Source organism: Mizuhopecten yessoensis, unplaced genomic scaffold (assembly GCF_002113885.1).
Source record: "Mizuhopecten yessoensis strain PY_sf001 unplaced genomic scaffold, ASM211388v2 scaffold1011, whole genome shotgun sequence".
Classification (NCBI taxonomy): domain Eukaryota; kingdom Metazoa; phylum Mollusca; class Bivalvia; order Pectinida; family Pectinidae; genus Mizuhopecten; species Mizuhopecten yessoensis.
The window spans coordinates 68,686-93,765 of NW_018403833.1; the positions used below are offsets into that span (position 1 = coordinate 68,686).

General features: G+C 36.2%; 2 protein-coding genes across 3 annotated transcripts; one reads left to right on the top strand and one right to left on the bottom strand.

Moving 5' to 3' along the window:
* The first annotated feature begins 580 nt into the window (after positions 1–580).
* On the top strand, positions 581–16,413 carry LOC110456117. 2 transcript variants are annotated; one of them, XM_021506684.1, is made up of 3 exons: positions 581–1,756; positions 12,991–13,104; positions 14,834–16,413. In XM_021506684.1, the coding sequence occupies exons 1-3, from the start codon at positions 670–672 to the stop codon at positions 15,007–15,009; spliced, it is 1,377 nt and encodes a 458-aa protein (XP_021362359.1). In that variant the 5' UTR covers positions 581–669; the 3' UTR covers positions 15,010–16,413. The 2 variants fall into 2 exon arrangements, with proteins under 2 accessions (XP_021362359.1, XP_021362352.1); XM_021506677.1 differs by lacking the exon at positions 581–1,756 and adding an exon at positions 10,088–11,506.
* LOC110456130 lies at positions 16,039–23,249 on the bottom strand. The gene is made up of 3 exons (XM_021506697.1): positions 22,333–23,249; positions 20,370–20,555; positions 16,039–18,419 (listed from the first exon to the last, which is right to left on the bottom strand). The coding sequence occupies exons 1-3, from the start codon at positions 22,514–22,516 to the stop codon at positions 18,175–18,177; spliced, it is 615 nt and encodes a 204-aa protein (XP_021362372.1). The 5' UTR covers positions 22,517–23,249; the 3' UTR covers positions 16,039–18,174.
* Between the last annotated feature and the right edge of the window lie 1,831 nt (positions 23,250–25,080).

Sequence of the window (25,080 nt, forward strand, 5' to 3'; positions counted from 1 at the left end):
TAGAATAATGAAAGATAGTTTAGACATAGCTTAACAATGATAGGTAGAAACAGTGTACATTAAGACCAATCACGTTCACTTTCGATGTTTTGATAATGTTCGTTCGATTAACTGAAACAAGTTAAACTTATTATTGAAACAAGTATTGTTCGAAATTGATACAAATATATAACCAGGCACATGTTGGTTAGCGCATGTGATTTATTTTGAATATTGTTTAAATAAGTGCATAGGCGAATTTCAGACTCTATCATTTACTATTCGATACGTCACTACAGGAGATTTACGTAATTATTTGCTTCTGAATGCAAAATTAATGAAGCATTCTTGTATTAAATCGCACATTTTCGTCAAATGATGTCCATACTTTGAACCTTACACACCCGTTTCAGTAACAATTTCAGATTAGTTTGGTTCAAAAGTCAAAACGAAAACAATAGTTTAACCCTGGAAGTGGAGTTGGCCTTGATACAAATGTAGTACACATTCATTTTCTACGTTTGATTTTCCCTCAATATCTGCCATATCATAGAGACCCGAATAGAGTCAATTTCTTATCGACCATATTTTAGTGTTTGCCATTCATAGAAACATACATATGTGCGCAAGTGCGGTCTAGGATTACACAGCAGAGTGAATGGTTACAGTTTTCAGTACTACGTTATAGTCATGACTCTTGCCCTAACATTACGCTTGGTGTCTTTGAGATTAATCGTCACACATTTACGAGCTGCACATGTACAGCAGTCAAGCCGTACATATGTCGATACTCTCGCGCAGAGGGGGAACCCGGGACTACGGGCCCCCAAAAAGCTGTGGTGGGCCAAGGAGCTGACGCCCGATTTTCACGTCGCTGGCAGGTTGTCCGAACGACAGATCAAATACGCAGCGGACGGAGGATTTAAAAGTATTGTCTCGTTGTATCATTACGATGAACCATCCAAAATCGGAGAGGAATATCTCCCCACGAGTGAGGAGGCTGCCGCGATAGCGAAACAATCCGGACTACAGCATCGGGTCGTATTGGAATCCGGAAACTCTGATTGGGCTTCAGTCCAAGCTGTGGATAAGTTGTCTGCCATTATGCCGACCCTAGAAAAGCCGGTTTTACTCCATTGTCATCGTGCGTATACCATATCATTTGTAACCATGATGCACATGGCCAATGCTTCAAAACACAACCCTAATTACAAACCTCAAGTCGACATTCAAAAGTTCTACAAGATGGCCGCCGCCATGGGGATAGATTTCACCATGGACTTTACGCAAAAAACTGCCGCAGAAATCACCGGCGAAGAAATTCCGGAGAATTTGCCGACACCAAACGTGGTTCCCAAGGTTTGGTACGACTACTGGATGGCCCACCCCGTGTACAAAAACTGGTACACGGCTGGCCAGATCCGTGAAAGTCACTTAGAAAAGTTACAAATGGACGGCTTCATCCACGTTATCAACATGAGAATGGGAGTTGATGACGAAAACGGAAATCCTTCTCAAGAGCAGGTAACTCTCATCAATGTCAAAGACGGTACACCGACGTACGGAAACAAAGAGACTGGACCGCGACAAATACCGAACACCTTGAAGAATCTTGTCGTTGACTCTGAAAAGGACAATTCTTATGTGGCCAAGGATTCGAACGCCAACTTCGAATCGAGAAACCCAGGAGAGTTCGGAGACGAGATCGGGTATAACGAAGATCGGGAAAGACAAGTTCTGGAAAAGGCAGGTTTCCAGTATCATCACATGCCAGTCTGTAAGTATTACTACCAAATATTTGTTTTATGTATTTATGAAAGTTTGATATCATTGCATTTTGTGTGTCACCAAACACTTCTCTTTTATTATATTATGTAACTGTTGCTGAAGCGTTTCAGTTAATGTAGTGTATATTGTTTACTCAAAAGCAGCACGAGAAACAGATTTTTGATGTTGAAACACTTGGATACCTGGTCGGCTTACTGAAGAAGAATTCACATCACGAAAATATATGTGTACTTGTTATAGATATCGACCTCGTTTGTGCTGCAACATCTTCACTCAATCAAATGTGATGTTCAGGTCATTGGATAACATCAGATCCGTTATGCAAAGAGCATGCAGACTTGTGATATACAATTCTAAACATATTTACTCTGTTTTGTTTGTTACATTCGTAGAGATGATTTCCTAACAAAGGTCTTTAATATTACGCATAATCATTAGGTAAACATTACAATTGATATGATGATGGGTACTGCAGTGAAAAGGTATTCTATATTGTGACAAATAGTGTACTGGTGCCAATATTGTATTGCGTCATTTAGACAGCAAACTAACATGGCATCATTTTGTGTAAAATCCTGAAATTTTAACTGACTCCGGTGTTAGATTTAGAATGTTTACCACAAATCGATAAGAACCAAAAATCACCCCATCTTTAGTATCGGTGTCACAGTTATGGCATTTCGGTACTTTTTGAAAGAGTTTAACGAACTTAAAATCTTTTCAACAAAGTCTTTGTCCAAAAACAATGAAATATCCAAGGAGGTCCATAGCAACTATTTTACCTAGATAAAAAAAATATATATATATTTTTTTTTTACCTGTGATGAATTTAGATCCGATTTTATAACACAATCGATTTTATATCTGGCAAAGGTCTTTCTTCTACAACGAGTCTAGTAAAATTTTAAACAATTTTAAAACAAGAAAAGTTAACACACCTGTAATCTATTTACACTATGTTACCTGCACAAACTGTTTTTGTGGTACAATCGTGCATAATCATCAAGCCGGATCTTCAAGGCAATGTTACATACCTGGGTTACCTGTATATTTCAATGTTATCCCATACTGATATATCTTTTCTGCTTCAGTTCCTTTGTAATGTTTTATAAAATTCTTGCAAAGTTTATTTTTAAACGTTTCGTAAAAAGGCTAAGTCATGTGATCTCATTTGTAGCAAAAATAAATGTCAGTACGGATATGATGTTTCTTTTATCTTAAAGTTTCATTCATAATTGTGAAATCACCAGTTATATTCATTCCCATAAATTTTTGGCCAAGTCATGGCAGTTAAATAATGGAATGCTATAATACAAATAAGACAAATAAATGCAATATGTGTTCAACAATTCGACAACATGTCAACAAATGTCAAGAGATAATCAATTATTTTGTTGTCGTTTTTTTCTTTTTTTTTCTTATGCTACTATTTTCCTTTTTTACAATTGTAAGCTACGTTTATTGCGAGCAGTCAAACATGTCAGTAATTAGGACAATAGTATAGCTGACTAAGTACACATCTGTATTTTATTTTAAGATTTTAATCAACACCACATTGTTGTTGTGGTTTCTTTATTGGGAATAATTACTATTACCCCTTACTTTAAGTTATTATATCTCTACCTAAATTAGCGAGTGTGTGTGTGCTGATTTAATGATATGTTATTGTAAATAATATTAACTATTGAATGGGGTGGTGAAGATTTAAATGATTTCGTGAAAATTCTTAGCTGCTCTGAGATATATCATAAACGTCGAAATATGTTAGCAATATTAGATGAAGACCTGTTTATTACTGAAGGTTTTTATTATGAATACAACAATGTAATTAAAACTAAAGTCGTGTATTAGAACAAATTCAAATACGTATTTTCCAATAATTTTGACAAATGTAATAATGTACATTTCACCTTTCATACTCAGTTTTGCATGTCTGCGTGTGGTCATGGTATCTTAGCAACTGGAACGAAAGGACAGATAATACCCTTAACAATTATCATTTGTTATCGTAAAATGTATTTTTGGAGAGAGAAAAGTGTTTTAGATGAAAATGGTTTACAAGGTCGATATAATTTGAATTAAATACTTATATGAGTTTTGGATGCACATCAATTAAATTGACTCACGGTATGTTTTCAAAAATAATTTCAATGAATGGAGATGATGACTTAAAATGAATGATTCAGCAACATTACTATCACATATATTAAGAATAATGTTGCTCCGATAATTTGACACAGAATAATCAACATCATATAATCAACACCTAATAATCAACATTTAATAATCACCATTTGATTATCAACATCATATAATCAACATGTAATCATCAACATGTAATAATCAACATTTGATAACCAAAATTAAATGTAATAAAGGAGCTGGAATAAAGTAAACCAGCCTAATTTCTAACTGAATATCATTCATCGGATACTCTTTACCATCTCTATTCAAATCGAGATGCTTTCCTATATACGCAATGGTGTATGCATCGTTATTAACTGTCTTCACACAAATAATGATACTGCATTTTCGGACATAATCTATCTGTACGAGATTTGATATAAACTACGGGTTGCTTTCCTATACGCGCAATTTTTAAATTGTTTGCACATACATTTGAAATAAAATAAATATTCACACAATAAGTGATGCCTTATCTCTGTCAACGTCAGGACAAAAACAATATTTTTATAAAAACGAGATTTGGTCACATGCATGTGCATAAAGGCAACAAACATATGGTAATTTTTTGGCATAAAAAGGTAACTTAATGTCAAATGGCTAATTCGAAGTGCACGTGATTTTTATTTAGTGCTGATGAAAAGCTCTGCACTTAACATTTATCATTAAGGAACTTCATCGCACTAAATCAGTTTAAGTGTACATGTATGCAGTGTTGTAAAATTTGACTGTTTGAACAGTTAAAAGCTCAAGGTCAGGTGTAACGAATGGCATATTGTGAGCTCGCTTTTAGCGTCCTATAATGTACACCCGAAACGTGCATGTGTAAATATCCGGTGTCATGTACGAAGCAGGGTGCACGACCCATAATCTATTATGCATGTGATATCAGGTTTGCTTTGCAGATGTAATTCCCCTGCTACCAAGAATTTTACATGTTACCTGATACCATTTTCCCCTGTGATAGAACACAGGACCGTTCTTTATTTGACCTTGTGTTAATATTAAATTTCTGCAAACTTCGAAGAGACAGTTTGTATTCAGAGTTTGGTAATGATAATTATTTGAGGTTCTTATGTTTCATATGTTTTTGATTGGTGGTGTTATCCATTATCGGTAGTGTGACCGGGTCGAGTGTCACTCTACCGTGTTCATGCTATGGCATTTATGGCAAACAAGTATCTACCACCAAAACAATAATGTTTCAGGGAATGTGCAATAGTAGATTTTACAATATATAATATGCTAAATCCTATTGGGATGAGCTTTTGGATTTAAGAGAAGCATTTTTAATAACGACTGATTTTTACAATACTTCCTATCGAAGTGGTATTCAGTGCTTGTAAGTTGGGGTTTTGTTTGTTTTTTTCAAATTCAGAAAACCATACAAACTGTCACCGTCAAATGTCCTCCACATTAGTCGCCTCTCTTACGTACAGGTAATGCAGTGATATACTGCAGTTCTATTGATTCCCCGCATAAACACATGTAGTTACATATTGATAAAAAAATTGGTTGGCAAATGTTAACTAAAAATCTGAAGACGATTTAATTGCGTTGAGTACTCACCTAAAAACGGCGCAGTTTTCTTGTCAAGCGTGAAGTTACTAAAATATTTAAGTATGGCGTCAATAATTACTTTCTTCAGTAGGAACTTTCTTAATACAGTAACGTTTCGAAAATATGTAATTGACACAGATAAAAAAAAAATCGTTGTATACCCGAAAATATCGGTTTTCTGTAATACTCATGAAAAATGTGTGGAACATGAATTTATTCGAATACACTAAAACATATCACCAGTACTCTGGGTAAAATAACAGCCAGGATTACGTGAGGTCATTGCTTGTTTAAATGCTAAGACGTGTCGTGTAATCCAGGGGTGTATTTTATATAGAGGCTGTATGTAGACTCATACCAGCGTCGTTGGTAATGAAAGTGTGCAGCCAAATATAATGGGTCTGGGTAAAACGCTTATCACACTTAACATACACTAACCCTAGAGGAGATGATACTACGTGCTTTCTGATACAAAATTCACCAAATAATTACCTTACTACCAACCAATATTGTGTTACATTTTTGTGTGGTTCATGATTGCCACAAGATTGCATGATATATTTGTTTATTGTGAATATGTGTGTGTAAGTTTCACAATAAATGCGGTTTTATTTTATTGTTTCACAATACATTGCAAATTTACAAATATTTGTATTAACATAGACAAAAAATACTTACCAGCACCCGTCGGTGTTCTTTATATATACATTCTGTTACTTTACCAGGGTTCTCTATCGGAGTTGTCTCGAACTACGCTTAAGAATAACTACGGTAATGATAGTTATTTTACCAACTATATACATAATTATCTGTGATAATTTAAGATACGTTCTTCGTGTTTAACACGTGTCCACGGTGTCTTGCATCACTGGTGAATGACATATATATAACAGCAGGTTTAAAGACGAGTTCAATCGCGATATAAGAAATGCTTCACCGAAGGTTTTCTTCTTCTGGAATGTCATGGTTTTGTGTTTTGTACTAATACATTCTCAGCTCTTCGGCTGTCTAAGCACTTGCATTTCGACTTAAATAGTCTTTCGTTCAATAATATATAAATGCACCGGGTATATACTTCAATGAAAAAACCCATTGTATTCTGCCCGTAAATTGCTGTTTGGGAGGAGTCATGCTTTGCTTATAATCGATAAGTACACATCAACAGATGCAAAAACAATCTTGATAGTCTTGATTTTTTGCGGTACTTGTATAATATTTCATACTTGGTTAATTTTTTTAATAATCACATGATGATTTTGATATGGTTTGAAGTACATAGTTATCAAAAAATATTTCAAAATGATCATTATTTGGCTCCTATATACCGAGGTAAAATATTGATCGACGAGAGGATATGTTTACATTCCTCTGTTAGGTCAAAGAAACCACGAGTTAGATTAAACAGTTACTGTTGCCTCTCGTACAGCTCTCGAGTCCATACTCCCAAGGCTGAATTCACAATTTGTATAATAAGCAAACTGTAAGATAAAGTTTGAATTACTATGATGATTGAAATATAGCTACGCTGCATATTTATTCTGAATTCATAGAAAACACCATTTTAATAGAGACGCATTATTATTTATGCATTTTTTTTCTCTTATTCAATGTTTGCACTCTTAACTATTATGGCTATTCTTGTTTAGCACTATATAGGCACACATGTATTGACACTGTATTATGTCTTAAACCCGCTTATCTCTAACCCGCGTGTAGGTACAGTAGGTGCAAGGGACATACATATGGCCCATCTAAACGCTGGTCTGGTCTGGTTCCTCGGTCTGGTCCGGTGGAATTTTATGACTTTGATTATCCTGTCTGCTGTGGTTTGACTGTCATGAGTCTTGGCCTAATCCAGGTCACAAGTTCATGTTGAAGCAAAGTTAGCGAATAAACTAAGCAACATTTTGTTTATAGAAAAAATATAAAGGGAAACGGTTAAGTTGAAAAAATATTTATACAATGACTTTCAATTGACATAATGACATTTATTGGACATCGAAACTCTTTTTTGTCTAATCTTGTTTTATCAGTCTAGTTTCAAACTATACATTTGCTAAGCAAGTGGGTCGATTTTTCATCAAAAGCAACCCCGAGCTAACAACAATTTTAACAAAACTGCATATCACCATGCCTGGGCTCAAATGGTTACCTTGCAAAACTCTCTAAATGTATTTTTTTCATTATTATATACAATGTAATTTGGATATCAAAATCACAGTTCAACGATAAGAATTTATTTATAGTACATAATATTTTACACAAATTATATTTTAATATATTGTATTTTAAAATCAAATAATTCTTATCTCGCAAGCATTGTAAACATTTAACACAAATGTAAAATTTATCTATAAGTGAATAAAACAAACAATATCTCTAGATGAAGGTAAGATTCATTCCAAATAATCTTTGTTAATGGTCAAAGATTCACGTCAACGCTCTTCGTTCACCTGATACATAAGCTTATGAAATATAAGGCATAAATTCATGGTATTCGACAAGTAGATTTTCAGTATGCATACACGAGCTTGACCCATACTTAATGCCTCATTGGTTGAAAGTGTAAACGTCTTCAAACTACCACATTAAAAGAATGGTTTGGTTTAGTATTATTTAACGTCACATCAACAGCTATGGTCATTTAATCACAACCTTCCCTGTATGCAAGATGCATGCGTGTAGTGTACGCGTGTGTTTTCGGAGGCTGCTTCGTGTTTGTCTCCTTGTGATAGCGCGGAACTGATGCAGATTTTATAGTGATACCTCACTGAAACACACTGCCGAAGACACCCAGCGGGACACCCCACCCGGTCACATTATACTGACAACAGGCGAACTAGTCGTCCTACTCCTACATTGCTGAGCGTTAGACAGGAGTAGAAACTACCTTTTTTACAGACTTTGGTATGTCTCCACCAGGGGACAGAACCCAAAGCCTTCCTCACAGGAGCGAACGCTCAACTAAAGGCCAAAAGTGAGGCATTGTCAAGGGAGACATTAGGAAAAAGAAAGTTGTTTAGAAAGTAGAGAAAAGATAAGATCCCAAATGTAGTCGCCTCTTACGATCATGCAATGGGGGCAGCAGGTACAATTCTTACGCCCTGCCTCCCACATTCTGCAGGGGGTTTCCATTTAAGATGCGTTTTACAACAAGCAGCAGGTTATTGCAGGTTTTCTCAAGCACCGACCTGCAGGGGTGTTAGGATATCGTACTTAAACATTACACACACACCTAATATACATCGCCTCGCTCTGCTCGACCATAATCGTAATATGAGCCTCCCATATTTATTATGGTGTTTTTTTGGTTTTTTAGCGAATCAATTGCTTGCTTATTTTTATATGCGTGATTACAAAAACATTGTTCACACGATAAAATAACAAAAGGTTACAAAGGACTGAATATAAACCATTCGTAATAACAAAAATGATAATAAATAGTAAGAACAAGGGATTTTAAGAATAAGCAGATTTAAACCATTAGTTTCAGCACTATTTCATGGTTTTATGATATAGCCATCGTTTTCTCAAATTAGTGCAAGCATCACATTTCCTTATCTGTTGTTCAGAAATTCATCACAATTGATTAAGTCCACACAGCTCAGAGTAAAGTGCAAATCGGAGTCTGAAGCAGGACAGGCGTCAGCCACTGTAGCATTGCCACTCATAGTAACATCACTCCAGTGCTTGCTTGTGAGCAACTTAAGTGGGTCAAGTGAAGGATATAGACCAAAACGTGTGTAGTGTTAAAAATAGAGATGTGTAAAATGTCACCGAGTAAAATAGAGACGGGGGTTTGGAGGTTGGGGCCCTCACACGACAGAAACAATATATAGACAAGGCTTAAAGTGTTGTGCTCCTGGTTTATTAACTTTCTGTAAAGCAAAAATGCGATAATTTGAAAATAAACAAGAGACCGGATGGAAATTGCAAAAACTGAAAATCAACTGAAATCAATCATCAGACACGTATTGGACTTATAACAACAGACCAAGGATAACAGACCAAGGACACTACTCTAGAACAATAATACCAGAGTTTAGACCAATCACACAATCTTAAGAGTCTGGACGAATACTAAAAGAGTCTAGAACTATAACACCATAGTTAGGACCACTAACACCAGAGTCTAGACCAATAGCACAAGAGGTAAGACCAATAACACCAGAGCTTTGACCAATAACATCAGAATTGAGACCAATAACACCTGAGTCTAAACCAATAACACCTGAGTCTAAACAAATAACACCAAATTTAAGACCTATAACAACAGTCTAAACCAATAACAAAGGTTAGACGAATAACACCAGAGTTTAGCCCAATAATAAAAGCGTCTAGACAAATAACACCAAAGTTTAAACCTACAACACCAGAGTTTAGACCAATAACACCAGATTTTTTACCAATCACATCCGTCTTTACCAATAACACCAGAATTTATACCAATAACACCAGAGTCTTTACCAATAACACAGGACCAAGATAACAGACCAAAAGAGTAGACAAATAATATAAGACCAAAGACACGAGAGATAAGAGATGGTGATTTGTCAGTCTATGAGTTAGTACGTGCCACCACAATCCCGCCGCACACGTACGCCGTGTGCTTTCGTGACATGGTAACACGCACAGCTGTGTGCAGTGGACACGGCAAAGGACAAGCTAATGTAGCAACGACGTAACCTAGTAAATGGCGTTGATTCCATTTAAGGCGAAATATTACACGTCTGTATCAGGATGATATAATAGTCCATCGATTTTATGGGGTTTTTGTGTGTGTGTGAATGTTCAGTATTAGAGAATACACGATCGCAGGAAACCAGCTATAATTAGCCACGTCATCATTCGGGACCTCTCGGATTTATAGGAATCAAGTAAGGTACATAGTGATTGTTCGGAGGCATGAATCTTGTTCTATCATTACATTTGCTGATATTGCGATTGGTTATAACGTCTTTGCGAGCAGAATATTTACAACACACGAACCGTACTACCTATGTCGATACGTTCCTACAGAGGCGGGCCCCGGGACTCCGGGCCCCAAAGAAACTTTGGTGGGCCAAGGAGCTGACGCCCGACTTTCACGTCGCTGGCAGGTTGTCCGAACGACAGATCAAATACGCAGCTGACGGAGGATTTAAAAGCATTGTGTCCTTGTTTCATGATGATGAACCATCCCAAATCGGCGATGAGTATCTGCCCACTAGTGCCGAAGCTGCAGAGATCGCACAACTAGCCGGTCTAGATTATCGAGTTGTACTGGAGTCTGATAATTGCGATTGGGCATCAGTAGTAGCCGTCGAGAAAATATCTGCCATTATTCCAACATTAAAAAAGCCTATTCTCCTCCATTGTAATCGAGCTTACACGATAGCATTCACGACCATGATGTACTTAGCCAACGCTTCAAAACACGACCAAAATTTCACACCTCAAGTCAACACAGAAAACATATTCAAGATGGCCGCCGTCATGGGCTTAGATTTTACTATGGACTTCACGCTAGAGACTGTAGCGAAAATCAACAGCGAAACGATTCCGGAGAATTTACCTCAACCAAATGTGGTGCCAGAGGAATGGTATGACTACTGGATGGCCCACCCCGTGTATCAGAACTGGTTCACTGCGGGACAGATCCGCCAAAGTCACCTGGAAAATATACAAATGGCCGGCTTCATCCACGTTATCAACATGAGAATGGGAGTTGATGACGAAAACGGAAATCCTTCCCAAGAGCAGGTAACTCTCATCAACGTTAAAGATGGCACACCGACGTACGGAAACAAAGAGACTGGACCGCGACAAAAACCGGACACTTTGAAGAATATTGTCATTGACTCCACAAAGAACAATTCTTTTGTGACCAAGAATTCTGACGTCAATTTCGAATCGCGTAATTCAGGAGAGTTTGGAGACGAGATTGGCTATAACGAAGACCGGGAGAGACAAGTTCTAGAAAAGGCGGGTTTCCGATACTATCATATGCCAGTCCGTAAGTGCTATATCATACTGGTATTCTGTTCCTTTTGTATTTTATCACAGACATACACACTATACATCTCTGCTCTTACAGTATGTGGAAAAAATACACAAATTCGTTTATTGCAATAAAGAAATTAGGACAATTTAATAGATTGTTTTTACAATATTTCAAACTTGACATAAAGTTATAAAAAGTTTTGGAAAAATATTATTTACATTTCCATCCCTTTTGTCATACCAGTTAAGAAATAAGGTCCAGTGCTGACTCAAAATGTTGCTCTTTGTTGAAGATTTTTTGCCATGTTGAAGTTAATTACGCCATATTTGGTCGTAAGTAACAATCCTGCTTGGGGATTTTTTTCTGTAATTAATGTGTTAAAGTATGATTTACAAACATGTTTTGACTATGATTGTACACCAAAACTTGTTGGATTTTTTTTATATAAGTCTAACCAATAGCACGAGTTTAGTTGATAGATGGAATATGTCGCATTTTCTTTTCACTGTCCTACATATCCGACACACGATGACACATTTCACCGGCACTTGTGATTTTGAGACTGTTTTACGTGTGAGACCACTTAGATGGTTCGTTAGATTTACTTTTTGAGATTATTCAAATGTTCGTGATTAGTTGAGCTTAACTGTCTTTTAGATGTTTACTTTTGTACACCTTGTATCCCCTTGTCATTGATTACGCTTGAGTTTAAAAATATATATATGCCATTAATGAACCTGTGGTCGTGACAAGCTTGCACGCTTTATTTAATTAAAAACAAAATTGAACATTTGTCGATTTGATTTTTAAAAATCTTAAGTAAAACATTTTCATGAAGCCGCGTAATAACCTTTAAAAGGCCTTAAAGGTACCGTAATTCTCCTATAGAAACCAAAATATAAAGCTAAGGATAAGATACTGCACTGTTTTAAGTGGTAAATGCCTTCCTTGCTAGGTGACAAAAGGAGTAGGAGGAACATTTATAAACAGTTGGTCATGTTTATTTCGTCTTTGTACAATTGAAACGCATGTGAGCTGCATGGTAATATTTCAGAAGATAAATATTTCTGGAAATTCAGGACTGTCCTACTGATCACGACCTTTGTATTACTAAACTCTCATGTAATGCCTTACATTGCTGACACGCACGAAGAGAAGTAACTTTCACCCAAAATGATATTTCAGATATTTCAGTCTTAATAATTCTGAAATATTTATAGTAAATTCTTTTTCGTCATATATCCTCGGGTGTTGTACTTGCGTTTCATTGGCTACAGACTCTACTTGCACTCGTGTCTGTAATCCGAAAATAAAATCTACCCAAGAAAACAATGACGTTATCCATGGCCCCATCTCATTTTCTTAGCCTAGTGATCCGGACTTGATTCGTTACAAATATTGGAATGTGCCATGTCCCCGGCTGGGCATCAAAATGTACAGGCTTATCCCATCATCATTCATTTGATCTAATTATACCACGTTTTGTGTATTTGCAGTGTCTGGTGGAAAGTTTAGCCCAGAGTTATTCGGGAAATACAAGGACAAGCTATTGGAGATCGGGAGAACGGGAGAGCCTGTCCTCGTCCATTGTGCTAGCGCCCACAGAGTCGGTAAGTAGACTACTACATACCTGTCCACAGCGGTCAGTTGTCTATAGAGGTGGGCTATACGGTTTTAGATACGTTTCCGATAATACGTAATCTATCGATGGTTGACGTCATTTTGTTTGGGAATACGAAATTTACCAAACAAGAAACCTTTTAATGACATACCTGGTTTTGTGTTCGTGCTAGGTAGTTAATGCAATATATTTACGATTGCCACTTCCCACCCTTTTCGTCAATCCAGAGAATATTTGATGATTTATATGTATCACGCTTAAGCACTGTCGTATTCTCTCTTAATTTGGTTTATTTAGGTTTGATTTGTATTTTTCGAAGAAGAAACTATATCTGAATTTGAACTTCTTTTCACCCCCTCCATGTTATTCGATTAGTATTGTGATCTGGACCCAATGAACAAGTTATTTATAGAAGTCGCCTTTCTGTAGAAGTCACCTGTCTGTAGTGGTACTCATTCTGTTAAGTTCTCCTGTTACATGGAGTAGAGGTGACCTGATTGTAAAGGTCACCTGTCTGTAAAGGTCACATGACAGTAGAGGTCACCTGTTTGTAAAGTTCACCTGTTTGTAGCTTTCACCTGTCTGTAAAGGTCACCTGTCTGTAGGGGTCACCTGTCTGTAAAGGTCACCTGTCTGTAGGGGTCACCTGTGTGTATAGGTCACCTGTCTGTAAAGGTACAACCTGTCTGTAGAGTTCACCTGTCAGCAGGGGTCCGCTGCATGTAGTGGACCCCTGTTGGAAGAGGACACCGTTCATTTTGTAGAGGTTGCTATCTTTAAAGGTCACCTGTTTGTACAGGTGACCTGTCAGCAGGGGATTCACCTGTCTGTAGAGGACACCATTCATTTTGTAGAGGTTGCTATCTGTAAAGATCGCCTGTTGGTAGAGGTTATCTGTTACTAGAGGTCGTAATATATAGAGGTCACTTGTTTGTACATTTTACATCAGTGAAAGATGAAAGTTAAATGAATGAAAAGGAAGACCATATATACAGGTGTTTGAAGGACAAGGAATACTACATCCAGAGCATACGTCACTCTGGTCTTAAGACATTTAACCTATTTGCATCTACAGCCTTAATCGTAACGACAGGTTAACAATTTTATAGATGTCACCCTAAGGTAACATGTCTGTGGAAGTCAGCTTAAGGACAGATAAACCAATGTGTGAATGTTACCTCAAGATAGATATGTATACGTCACAGCCTGCCAGGATAGGTAATCCAAATAACCAATAAACCAGGATATAGAGGTCCTTTCCGGATAACTTGTTTTGCAGGTTCACTCTAAGCACGTTAAAACCTGTATAAAGCGGTCAATTTATATACTGGCCTCTTTGTTAATGCGATAAACGTACCACAACCTATTTGTACGTTATAATTTGTCTTGTTGTATTACTGGACAGATTGTCGTCTTTCCTTTGGTTTCAGCGTCGTTTCAGTTCCTTTTGTCGTCTTTCTTTTGATTTTGGTGACTTGTCAGTTCCTGTTGTTGTCTTTCCTTTTGTTTTGGTGTCTCCTAGATTCCTGTTGTTGTATTTCCTTTTGTTTTCGGTTTCTCTTCAATTTCTGTATTATTATTAGTATGCCGACATTGTGTTCCGATTTTATAATTGTGGGTTGATGTTTTGGTATTTTATTTCTCTATTTTACATAAAATATCATTTCTGTGATACATAACTCCACTTCAACACTGTTTCGCCTGTTTATTTTCCACAGCTTACATGACTGTGCTGGCCGCCGCACTACAGTACAACAAAGACCTAGACTGGGCTCTACAGAGGACGCGCGAGCTCGGATTCGTCGTGAGCCCCACCGAGCACAAGGACGTTTACCTTATGTACGCTGCCTGGTTAGACTCCAACAAGTTCAACTCTACTAAAGACGAACTTTGATCATCGTCGTAAAAAATCCTGATCGATTTGTAGTTAATATGAATTGAATGTGTGGTCTATCTTGATACTTTTGTAAATATATGAACTTTATTTTGATACAAAAAACGTAAAAATAATCCCAGCTACAAAACAAAATGGTAATTTTTTAATTTCATTGAATTTACTTTGACCTAATGAAAATTAAGATTAAGAATGTGTAATTTCTAAATAAAAACAAAAGAAAATATAGTTTAATTTTAATAAAAATACAATTTTCAATTGTTTTTATTTGAAAGATTTCAATTATTTTCATAATATTATAAATTATGGTTATCTGAACGTGAACTTGTTGACCCCTACATTTGTTAGTATTAATCTGTATATCAATAAATATCTGTAAAGATTTCATTCCACGCTAGCGTCAAACAGTAAACAACTACCCATTTTAACTTAAGTTATTCGTTTTCCAGCCGTTTCAAATTCCATATCGTTATAACATCGGAACAGAAAACAATATTTGACAGAGTTTTTATACAGAAACTGTATTTTTGATTTTATATAACTACATAATGTTATTGTTTTAATTACTGTTCAATGAATCCCCATTTATTGTTAAACAGTGTGAATATGTCTCACTACCCTAGATCTAATGCAGAATGTCTCTTGGTGTTGAAAGTTTAGTGAACTGGATGTGTGGACTGGAAGAGAGAAGTATATGACCCGAAAGTATAACCTTTACGTTTGAAATGCGTTGTTTCTTTCATTAAGTTAGAATGTGTGTTGAATATAAAACTTATAAATTATACGCCATTTTTCCGGGTGCTGTTGTAATCTTGTTTTATCAGTATATTTAACTAAAAATTCAAAATGTCTTAAAACCTATATGCAATATACATTAACTTGATGGTTTCTGTGTGCTTCAAAATACAAAAGAAAATGTCTCATATACAGTCAATGGTATAAGGGTATAACGTCACATTCTTCACGTATATGCATAGTTTAGACAGAAAAAACAAAGGTCACAAATCAACTACATTAATTTTCATGTTATTTTTTTTCATTTTGTTTTATTTTTCACTTCTTTTGAGCTGTTAATTATCATGTTTCTGTCCTTTTAGCGAGAAATGCGAAATATATACAGTACAATGTAAATGTACGAGTTATCCCCCTTCTTTCGTGATTCTTTCCAAGTCATGTATGAAAGTTGATTTGTTTGTTAAAATGTTATCGTAATAAAAATAAAAATTATATCTAATGTTAAAGAAAAATAATAAAGCTGGATATGTATTAAATACAATTTCAAATAGATTTTAACTGTCTTTGCATTTGAATTTTCCTAGTAACTGTCGCTGTATATACATACGCACGACATACATAAATTATACATATATAAAACGTGTATCGCTCATATAAAGGTGAAAAAAATGAGACTCGTCGTAGCAATTATTGATACTGACATCATAACGCACTCAAACACAAACACTTGTTCGTGGTTTTAAATACCGTGATTTTTTTTTTAATACAATATGCCGAAATTGCATTGATATGGCATGTAGGACAATCAAACAAGACTTGTACACAAACAGAAAAACACGTCAAATCAAAGAGGATTCACATAAATCACTCACTATGTTCCTCAACGCTTAAACGGTCATACTCTTGTGACCTTCTCCCCTACCCAATCAGCATGACATCAATAATATTATCTGTATTTGACACAATATTGATCCGAGTATTAAATGAAAGGTGATTGACTAAAATCACAACTTATTTTACAACATTGTGTATATATTTCCAATTCACTGTTCATTTTAAAATTTTCCGACGTTATAAGCCCTTTCCAACTTAACTAATAGAGAAGAACATCTTCATTAGAGAATGTCCCCTCCTGTATATAATCACTACACTTCCGGCGTACTGAACTCTCCAGTATACATTCACCGTAGAGTATAGTAGCAGAACAATGAAGTCGTATGACTTATTTATACAGGTATCCAGATATCACAGGTTTCAGATTTGACAGGTTACAGCTTTTGCTCGTAAGTCGTTGCCTTGTGCGAACTGTTCAGCACTTGATCGATTTATGAGGGTAGAAGAACGACGCCTTGTCTGTCACAAAATAGGTTGGTGGCTTGGATGTATACTCTTGAGGAAACGTGTTATGGTCAACAGTGTAGAGCGCATCAGAACCCATCTGAGAAGTCAAACATCTTAGTCCGGACACTGCCGTTGCCGAAAATGTATCGAACAAGGATTTGTTTTGATAAACTGTTAATGAATTAGTAAGGAACTACATTCTAAATTTCATAATCCAGCCACCACTTCCGGTTGTCTCAATACTAGAATCAAGCCTTGTTAATCCAGCCACCACTTCCGGTTGTCTCACTACTAGAATCAAGCCTTGTTAGTCCAGCCACCACTTCCGGTTATGTTACTACTAGAATCAAGCCTTGTTAATCCAGCCAACAATTCCGGTTGTCTCACTATTATAATCTAGCCTTGTTAATCCAGCCAACACTTCCGGTTGTCTCACTACTAGAATCAAGCCTTGTTAATTCAGCTACCACTAGTCTGATTTCCCAATTATCCAGTCTCATTAATCCAACCACCACTTGTTAAGCTGTCCAAATATCCAGTTTCGTTATTCAAGCCGCCGCTAATCCGGTTGCGGTCGTTTTAATATCCAGCCGATGTTTTTTTTATAATTAGGGGACAGGTTGACCAAAGGAAAATACAAAATCTTTCATTTTAATCTCATTCGGTACAACACCCGCCAACAACAATCTTCTACGAAATATAGCAGACACCTGAAGAAATCACACACTTGTAACGTTGTAAACATCTCACCATTTATAGAACATGTTAATTCGGTGAATGTGTTATGTTCGTTTTCAAAATCACACTTACATTCCCCGAGCTATCTCTGCAAATAATTTGATCCGGTATCCTTGTTTAATTCGCCTTGGTGAGAGTTATCAATCACAATGATCAACCTTTATGTTTTTTTCTGATTTCCGGCTGACTTCACTTTTCACAAATTCGTTCTTTAATTCCTCGATGGAATAGAAATACACATCCATGCAACATCACATTGGCACACTGATCCCAGAGAGTGGACCCAGGCGTACTGATCCCAGAGGGTGATACCCAAGAGAGTGTTCATTGTCAATGACACCTACTTAGGATTCAGTATGGAGGAGGAGGTTCGTTGTCCTCAGAGGAGGGCTCCAAATCCTCATCCTCATCATAATCCTGAATGAGGATTTCGTAACGAGGGGGCGGGTCGTATTTGTCCGCGTCATATTGATTAGCCGCTCGTCGGAGCTGAACAGGGTCCATTGCGCATGCCTCAATGTTGACAATTGTCTGAAGTATGATGTCATTGGATGTCGAAACACTGTCACGATGTCTGTGTTGAGTGTCATACTCATCTACAACACGAGAATGAGGAATGAGATGAATATATCTTTATCTATCTAAAATCTTACAAAATCCTATCAGAACTATAAGTAACAACTAAGGCCGAAATATAATCAATGTTGTTTGATATTTCTTGTCAAAACATATATGAAAATCAAAGAGATATTGATAAATTTACACGATTTAACTATAGTTCAAGCAAGTTGTGGTTATGGTCTGAATACTGAATGAAATGCAGTAAAGATGAAATAAAATATAATAATCAAAAATAATAATTCCGGAATATTCTCCGGCATCCGGGTCCCTTTGTGTATACTTTAACGTGTACAGTATATTGGCAAACCTAAACGGTAATAAAGAAAGAAGATGCATGTACATGTAGCCTAAAATGTGTATTTGTGCTTGTCGAGATACCGAACTGGTTTTGTTGTAGGATTAAACGTTCTAGTAACTGTGAAGTCATTTAAGGACATGGTTCCATGTTTGTAATGTATGTGTGCCGAAGGAAGGATGTGTTGGTGTAATCATCTCCTAGCGACTGCGCGGATCTGATATCGACTTCAGAGCGCTATCCCTATGAATTACCATCATGAAGGCAGCCAGCAGAATATCCCTCCCGGTCACATCATACTGACAACGGGTGAACCAGTTGTTGCCGTTACCTTTAATGCTGAACGTTAGACAGGGAATAACAACTACCATTTTAAGGAATTTGGAATGTCCCGGCCTTGGGACAGATCCCATTGTGTTCTTAACTTGGACGAACGGACAAAAATAAGATTTGCCAAGGAAGGCGCTTTGAAGCAAAAAATGTGATCTGAAGTAGAGAGAACCTGTGATTGGCCCAAATATTGCAATGGGCGCAATACATTTATATTGGTCGCATTTGTGTCTCCAAGCAGAGGGTACAAAAACAAAACCCAATTATACAGGGGGTCCCACATGCAATGTGTAAATATGTTTCCGGGGCTCAAAACAACTACCTATTTTAACTAAAGACATCACAATTGTCTTTATAGAACATGGTTTAATATTGAACGGTGTCGTTGACTAAATGTTTACATACACCTTACAATGGAAAGGTAACGCTGAAAGGCAGATTTTAATTTGGCATAACTCACATTATAGAATTAATCACTGACATGGTGAATTATACACACTGTAAGTATGTCTGAGTTGCATAGCTGATTGTTGAACACTTTGTGTAAATAACACGTGTTGTTCAGCGCACTAAGAGCATTGTCATAACTCATTTGGGCGCTATGTAATTAATATATAGGATTTTCATCTCTGTGTTACGGTGAACCTCCAATGGCATGACCACCATTCGAGCAGGGTCATTTTAAAGCTTCTCATACCGGTTCTAATAACGTGAGTCAGCCAAACATGTTAGTGACGTTAGGCTGTTCCAGGAATCTCGTTTGCACTGACAACACATACTCTTCCAATATCGAAAATATAAGGAAATACATAGAATAAATATATTTAGATCAACAATAACTATACAATTTAGGATGTAATGTATTTAATTCATTTTTTAATGTTCATACCGGAACGAACATTGAAACAAAAAGCTTTTCAATCCTTATCCTAATGGTACACGTTGTTTTATCCAGGATTTGTTCCCATCATGATCACAGGGACCTGATAATTTGTTACAGCTATTCTTGGAACTAAAGAAATGTGTTCAGAATAATTTTACACTTTTTTAGGGGTTAAGATTAATTTTCGGTAAAAGCGTCCTATATGCACTTAAAATGAGTTCTCCTTCCGCGGACATGATCTCCGTTTCCTCCAAAAACACGCCATTTCCGACTTTTTCGCGATCATAGAGCCACTTTTGGCATATTCATAAGGTTGACGTCAGCCACGTGCCAAAACCCTTGGTTCCTGTGATCACGAGATGCCATAATTGACCGGAAGGTGCTATCTATTAAGCACCAAACTTTTCGGTACGTTACCTGCGGTGCGAAGGAAGAGGATACCCCACATACAGCTCCATAACCAACCCAGAAGGAATACAGGGGTGAGAAGAATTTGTAGAAATCCGATCACAATGTTCGCCGTACAGCTAGCACACGCCTCCGAGCAGTTCCTAACGCCGTGACGATCACAGCAACACAGTGCAAATCCGGTCAAAATGGTTCCTGTATAAACATATAAGATATACATATTTACTTCCGGTTGTGTAAGTAACTTCCGGTTTAAGCGACATATGCCTCTTCTTGATAAGAAGACAGTATTACGAAATATTTGGATGACGTAATGTTAAATACATTTAGGAACAAACACATATTTTGTAATAATTCAGAAAAGACTTATCTGAAAACCAAGGAAAAGATTTCTTTGCACACTGAACTATTGCACGGATCTGATATTCAACAATTTCTATATGTAGTACCTTCTTCCCCATATTTTGGGCATTTTGTTATACTGAAATAACTAATCACGAAAGTTTTTGTTTCGTCATATTAACTGACGACACTTTAATGTTGGCATTTTATCTCATTTGGTTCCCAATTCACTATCTGGAATATCAACATTTCAAATTTTGAATGAGCTATATCACTTTTTCAAACTAGTGATATTATTTTAAATGAGATATATCAACAAAGGTATCAAAGAAATAAAACAACGCTTCATGCTGTACATAACTACATATATGTATACATATAATTATATTAGTTTTATTATGATTGTATTTGATTTTCATCTTTTGCATTTTATTTTTTAATTACTGGCCTTATACTATCTGCATGGATTTCATATTTAAATCGTTTATATTTTTAATATCAGTTACTGGCCTTGTTTTATTTCTATCTTGTAAAGAGTATGTTTGACTGTGGTCAACGTTGTATACAGATTTAACCTAACTGTGTTCAATAACATGTCACAAAAATGACGTCAACATTTGTCGTAATATTATTAATACAATTTAAACATCCCAATCGTGTTTTCCCCAAAACTAGTAAATCATTAATTTACATATTTACTAATGTACTAGTAATTTACTGATAATGATTTTATGTACAAATTTTTACTAATACCGTTCTGTCAACAAGCTTGGGCTGATTTCGCACTACCATGTAATACATAGTGCATACAGTTTAAACAGACTGCATTTGATAAAAGTTCAGCTTATATTTAATTCTTGTTTCATCTAATCTGTTTTGTAAAAATAACTTTAAAATGTATGTTTTGGTAGCTTTAAACGATAATAACATTTTTACAAGAAAATTTGGCAGCAATTAGCATACTTGTTGGTGTAATGTCGGTCAGATTTAACTTCCGTAATATTTTTTTACGCAAATTAAAGGAATTCCTTTTTATCAGACTTTACTTTTGCTCGGCGGGTTAAAATTTATTACATAAGATTGTTACGTTATACATAAAAAAAAACTGCCCAGTATTTTGTAAAAACACGTTAAGATGTCTTTTATAACAAAAATGTAATAAGGTCACATCAGTTAAAACGTCACCAAAGCTTGCATACCTTTTTTTTAAGTTTCACGATGGTATATGTACGTATCTGTATGTTCATATACATACTATCGTTTGTTTGTTTGTTTATTTTTTAACTACAAGTAAACCTTGTCCTAAACGAGTCTGTCCTACCTCGATATGAAACCCTTAATCATTTCTCTTGTACTATACACCTTGTTTTCATTATGTACTTATTATATACATGTATATAAATGACCTTGACATAAAGGTAGCAACCTTGACCTTGGTCAACGCGTAGTTACCTTCCCCTGTAATTGCTTGTACGAGGGGCCACTTCCTCGAGCCTAACAATTCAAGAGATAATACAACAGAGATTATCGGCTGCATTGAGTTCATCGATTTCAGTCAGGTGATAAACACCGACGCAAGTGTATACAGCTGTACGCATGCGTTAACGGAAGTAAGGTATAGTTTTCTTACCGAGTCCGGGAAAGGCGAAGTTCGACACACAGCAGACGATGGCCACAGGTTTGGGGAGGGCAGCCACGGCCATCGTATGTGTTGGAGTTGTGTCGCCGATGATGGAGCCATGTCTGTGCGTCCTATCAGTATGAACACTTCCGGTCCTTGTGGGTCCTTCCGGTATCACACTTCCGGTTTGCATAATCACAGTTTTGTTAAGAATCAAACTGATTATACGACCAGGTTATACAGAATATACGTATGGTAACGATACACGTTTCGTTTTTCAGAAATTATCATATCCGCAAGCTTTAGCACTGTGCAACAAATCGCTTTTATAACTAATCCGCCATACACACAATTCCACATACTGATGCACCATTGTCACCGTTTAGGAATTTGTTTACACCTTGTCAAAATAAAGTACGTTCGTTGACGTAGAAAATACATACTCGAAAGAGTGTTGACAAATAGGGTTTCCATTGAAACTTAATCTGTTTCCAGACTCTAGTTACAGGTAACGAAATGGTTGTGCAGTTCACCGAATTCCGCTGATGTGTTTCATTCAGAAAGAGGGTCCCGGTGTTGTTTCCCGACTGTCCTGTACATGTAGATACACAATTTTACTAATAAGCTAATTTGCTGTGTGGATGATAAGCTCTCGATGACAAAGTTTCCATACTATTTCTAACCTTTAGTACAATGCAATAAACAAGGGTCGAAGTTTTAACATGTACGAACTAATAACCGCCCTACATGTGTACTGTATAACACTGAGTTGTAATTCCAAGTTCTTAATTTAAAGTACGTACAAAACAGTGTGTATACACATGTGTTCTGTTTACCGTAAGTCCGCGTATGTGTGAAATACGTTTGACCATTTAAATTTCTAAATAAATAACCGTCATAATATTTTCCAACAAGCTTTATTACCTTTCACTGAATACGATGTAGTACAAATTAATAAATATCATACCCATGCCACGTTTAAACATGTATTTACTATACACATTAATTATATATATAAAGCATTACAATATGGGTCAAAGAAGTAATATAGACGGTAAAAGCCCATATAACACTGGATCCTAATGGAGGTATGTCAGCATTGCAATATGTATATATGTACATAAAATTTTGGACGATTCAATGACCGATATCGCCAGCAGTGCGAAGGTTTATAACAAAAAACGGGTTACTTCCCCTGACAACGAGTAAACAATTCAAAACAAACATTTAAACTCCATTGTATATGTTAACAGTCGGGCCGGCTTAAATAGCTGACATAAATACTCCTGCAGGTTATATAGGTAAACTTAGGCTTTACCTCAAGGATTGTGGGCCGGCTACATTTCATTAATTTAGCTATTTTATAACTATCTATTTTTAGGATTAATAGTTATAAATGTAAGTTACTGGCAGTCAAGAGCAATGGTATTGATTTAAACATATTTATTGCCCCAAATTTGAGCAGAGGATTAGGCGCAAGTTGTATCAACTTATCAACGCCTTTTCCTCTAATACAGTACATATTGATATGTACATGATAGCATCTAACAAGGCATACAAACTATATTTTACAATTATTATATTTTACTTAAAATCTGTTGCTGGATTTGATGAAAAGTTGCACGTGTCTGAATATAATCTGTATTGGTATCTACGGACAGATTTTCATTCCCAAATAGAAATAAAAATAAATTTACTGGATATATATTCAACGAGTTTATGTTTCGAAACAGCGTAATTCGTGCTGTATTAAAAAGTTTCCATTCTAAGAATGACCCTCACAAACATCCTCACAACAATGTAACACCCGATATTTCATTAAACACCAGCTTAGCTTGTTTTAGTGGATAACGCAATGCATAATATTTTATATTCTATTGTATTGCACATAGATTGACTTTCGTTTGTCTTTCTTTAGCATTACTTTCAGGTTCCTCGAAATATTAGCTGAATGAAATATGGAAATTTGGAATTCGGGCTGTGTCCTGCAACTGTATACAGGGTCCAAGGTGTTCGTTCTATGTGTGGATACGGGAAGAACCAAAGAGAGAAGTATGGTGGTTTGAGGACACGGAGGTCTCGCAATTGAAGTTGAAAATAAACAGTTTTAGAATGCTAGGACCCCGGTATTGCTCCAATTAATTGAAACATTTTAATTTCGAAAATACTATGCAGCTTTCCTTTCAGATGTTAAAATGTTTCCGACATAAACAGGACAGAAACCGAATTGACTCGATTAATGCTGTAATTTTGTTTATCGTGAACATATGATTAATTTAGAATACTAAATAATATGCGAAAGGGCTAACGCTATTTCAATACCGACATCATCATAAATGAAAGATTTTTTGTCTAAACATTTTCTTCGGGTTTGGTATAAGTATGGATTATGAGAAGACCTTTTTCACAACCAATAACAATTTCTATGTGACGTTTCGATGACTAGTACGATCTGTACACTGTCACCTTCATCAGACAAATGATTCAGGTGACAGTGTACATATCGTACTAGTCATCAAAACGTCACATAGAACATTTGATTGGTTGTGTCAAAATGAAAGTATTTAAGTGATTTCTGCAGCAATTTAGTTTCTGGGTAACGAAACACGAAGCCGAAACACACTGTTTAGATAATACACATGTATGAATTGCTCAGTTCCTACAATACCGGGCCCGCGACCGTAATGATGATAAAGAGATCTAATCTGAATATATATAGTAACAGAATAAACGTGACCGTATTACATTCAAGGTCAC

What these genes read in the sequence shown, in the direction of transcription:
- LOC110456117 (XM_021506677.1), top strand. Translation starts at nt 10,417, where the DNA reads ATGAATCTTGTTCTATCATTACATTTGCTGATATTGCGATTGGTTATA. An exon ending in ATACTATCATATGCCAGTCC is followed by an intron (nt 11,507 to 12,990) that starts GTAAGTGCTATA and finishes GTGTATTTGCAG; the next exon opens with TGTCTGGTGGAAAGTTTAGC. An exon ending in TGCTAGCGCCCACAGAGTCG is followed by an intron (nt 13,105 to 14,833) that starts GTAAGTAGACTA and finishes TATTTTCCACAG; the next exon opens with CTTACATGACTGTGCTGGCC.
- LOC110456130 (XM_021506697.1), bottom strand. Translation starts at nt 22,516, where the DNA reads ATGCAAACCGGAAGTGTGATACCGGAAGGACCCACAAGGACCGGAAGT. An exon ending in CTTCGCCTTTCCCGGACTCG is followed by an intron (nt 20,556 to 22,332) that starts GTAAGAAAACTA and finishes ATGTTTATACAG; the next exon opens with GAACCATTTTGACCGGATTT. An exon ending in CCTCTTCCTTCGCACCGCAG is followed by an intron (nt 18,420 to 20,369) that starts GTAACGTACCGA and finishes CTCGTGTTGTAG; the next exon opens with ATGAGTATGACACTCAACAC.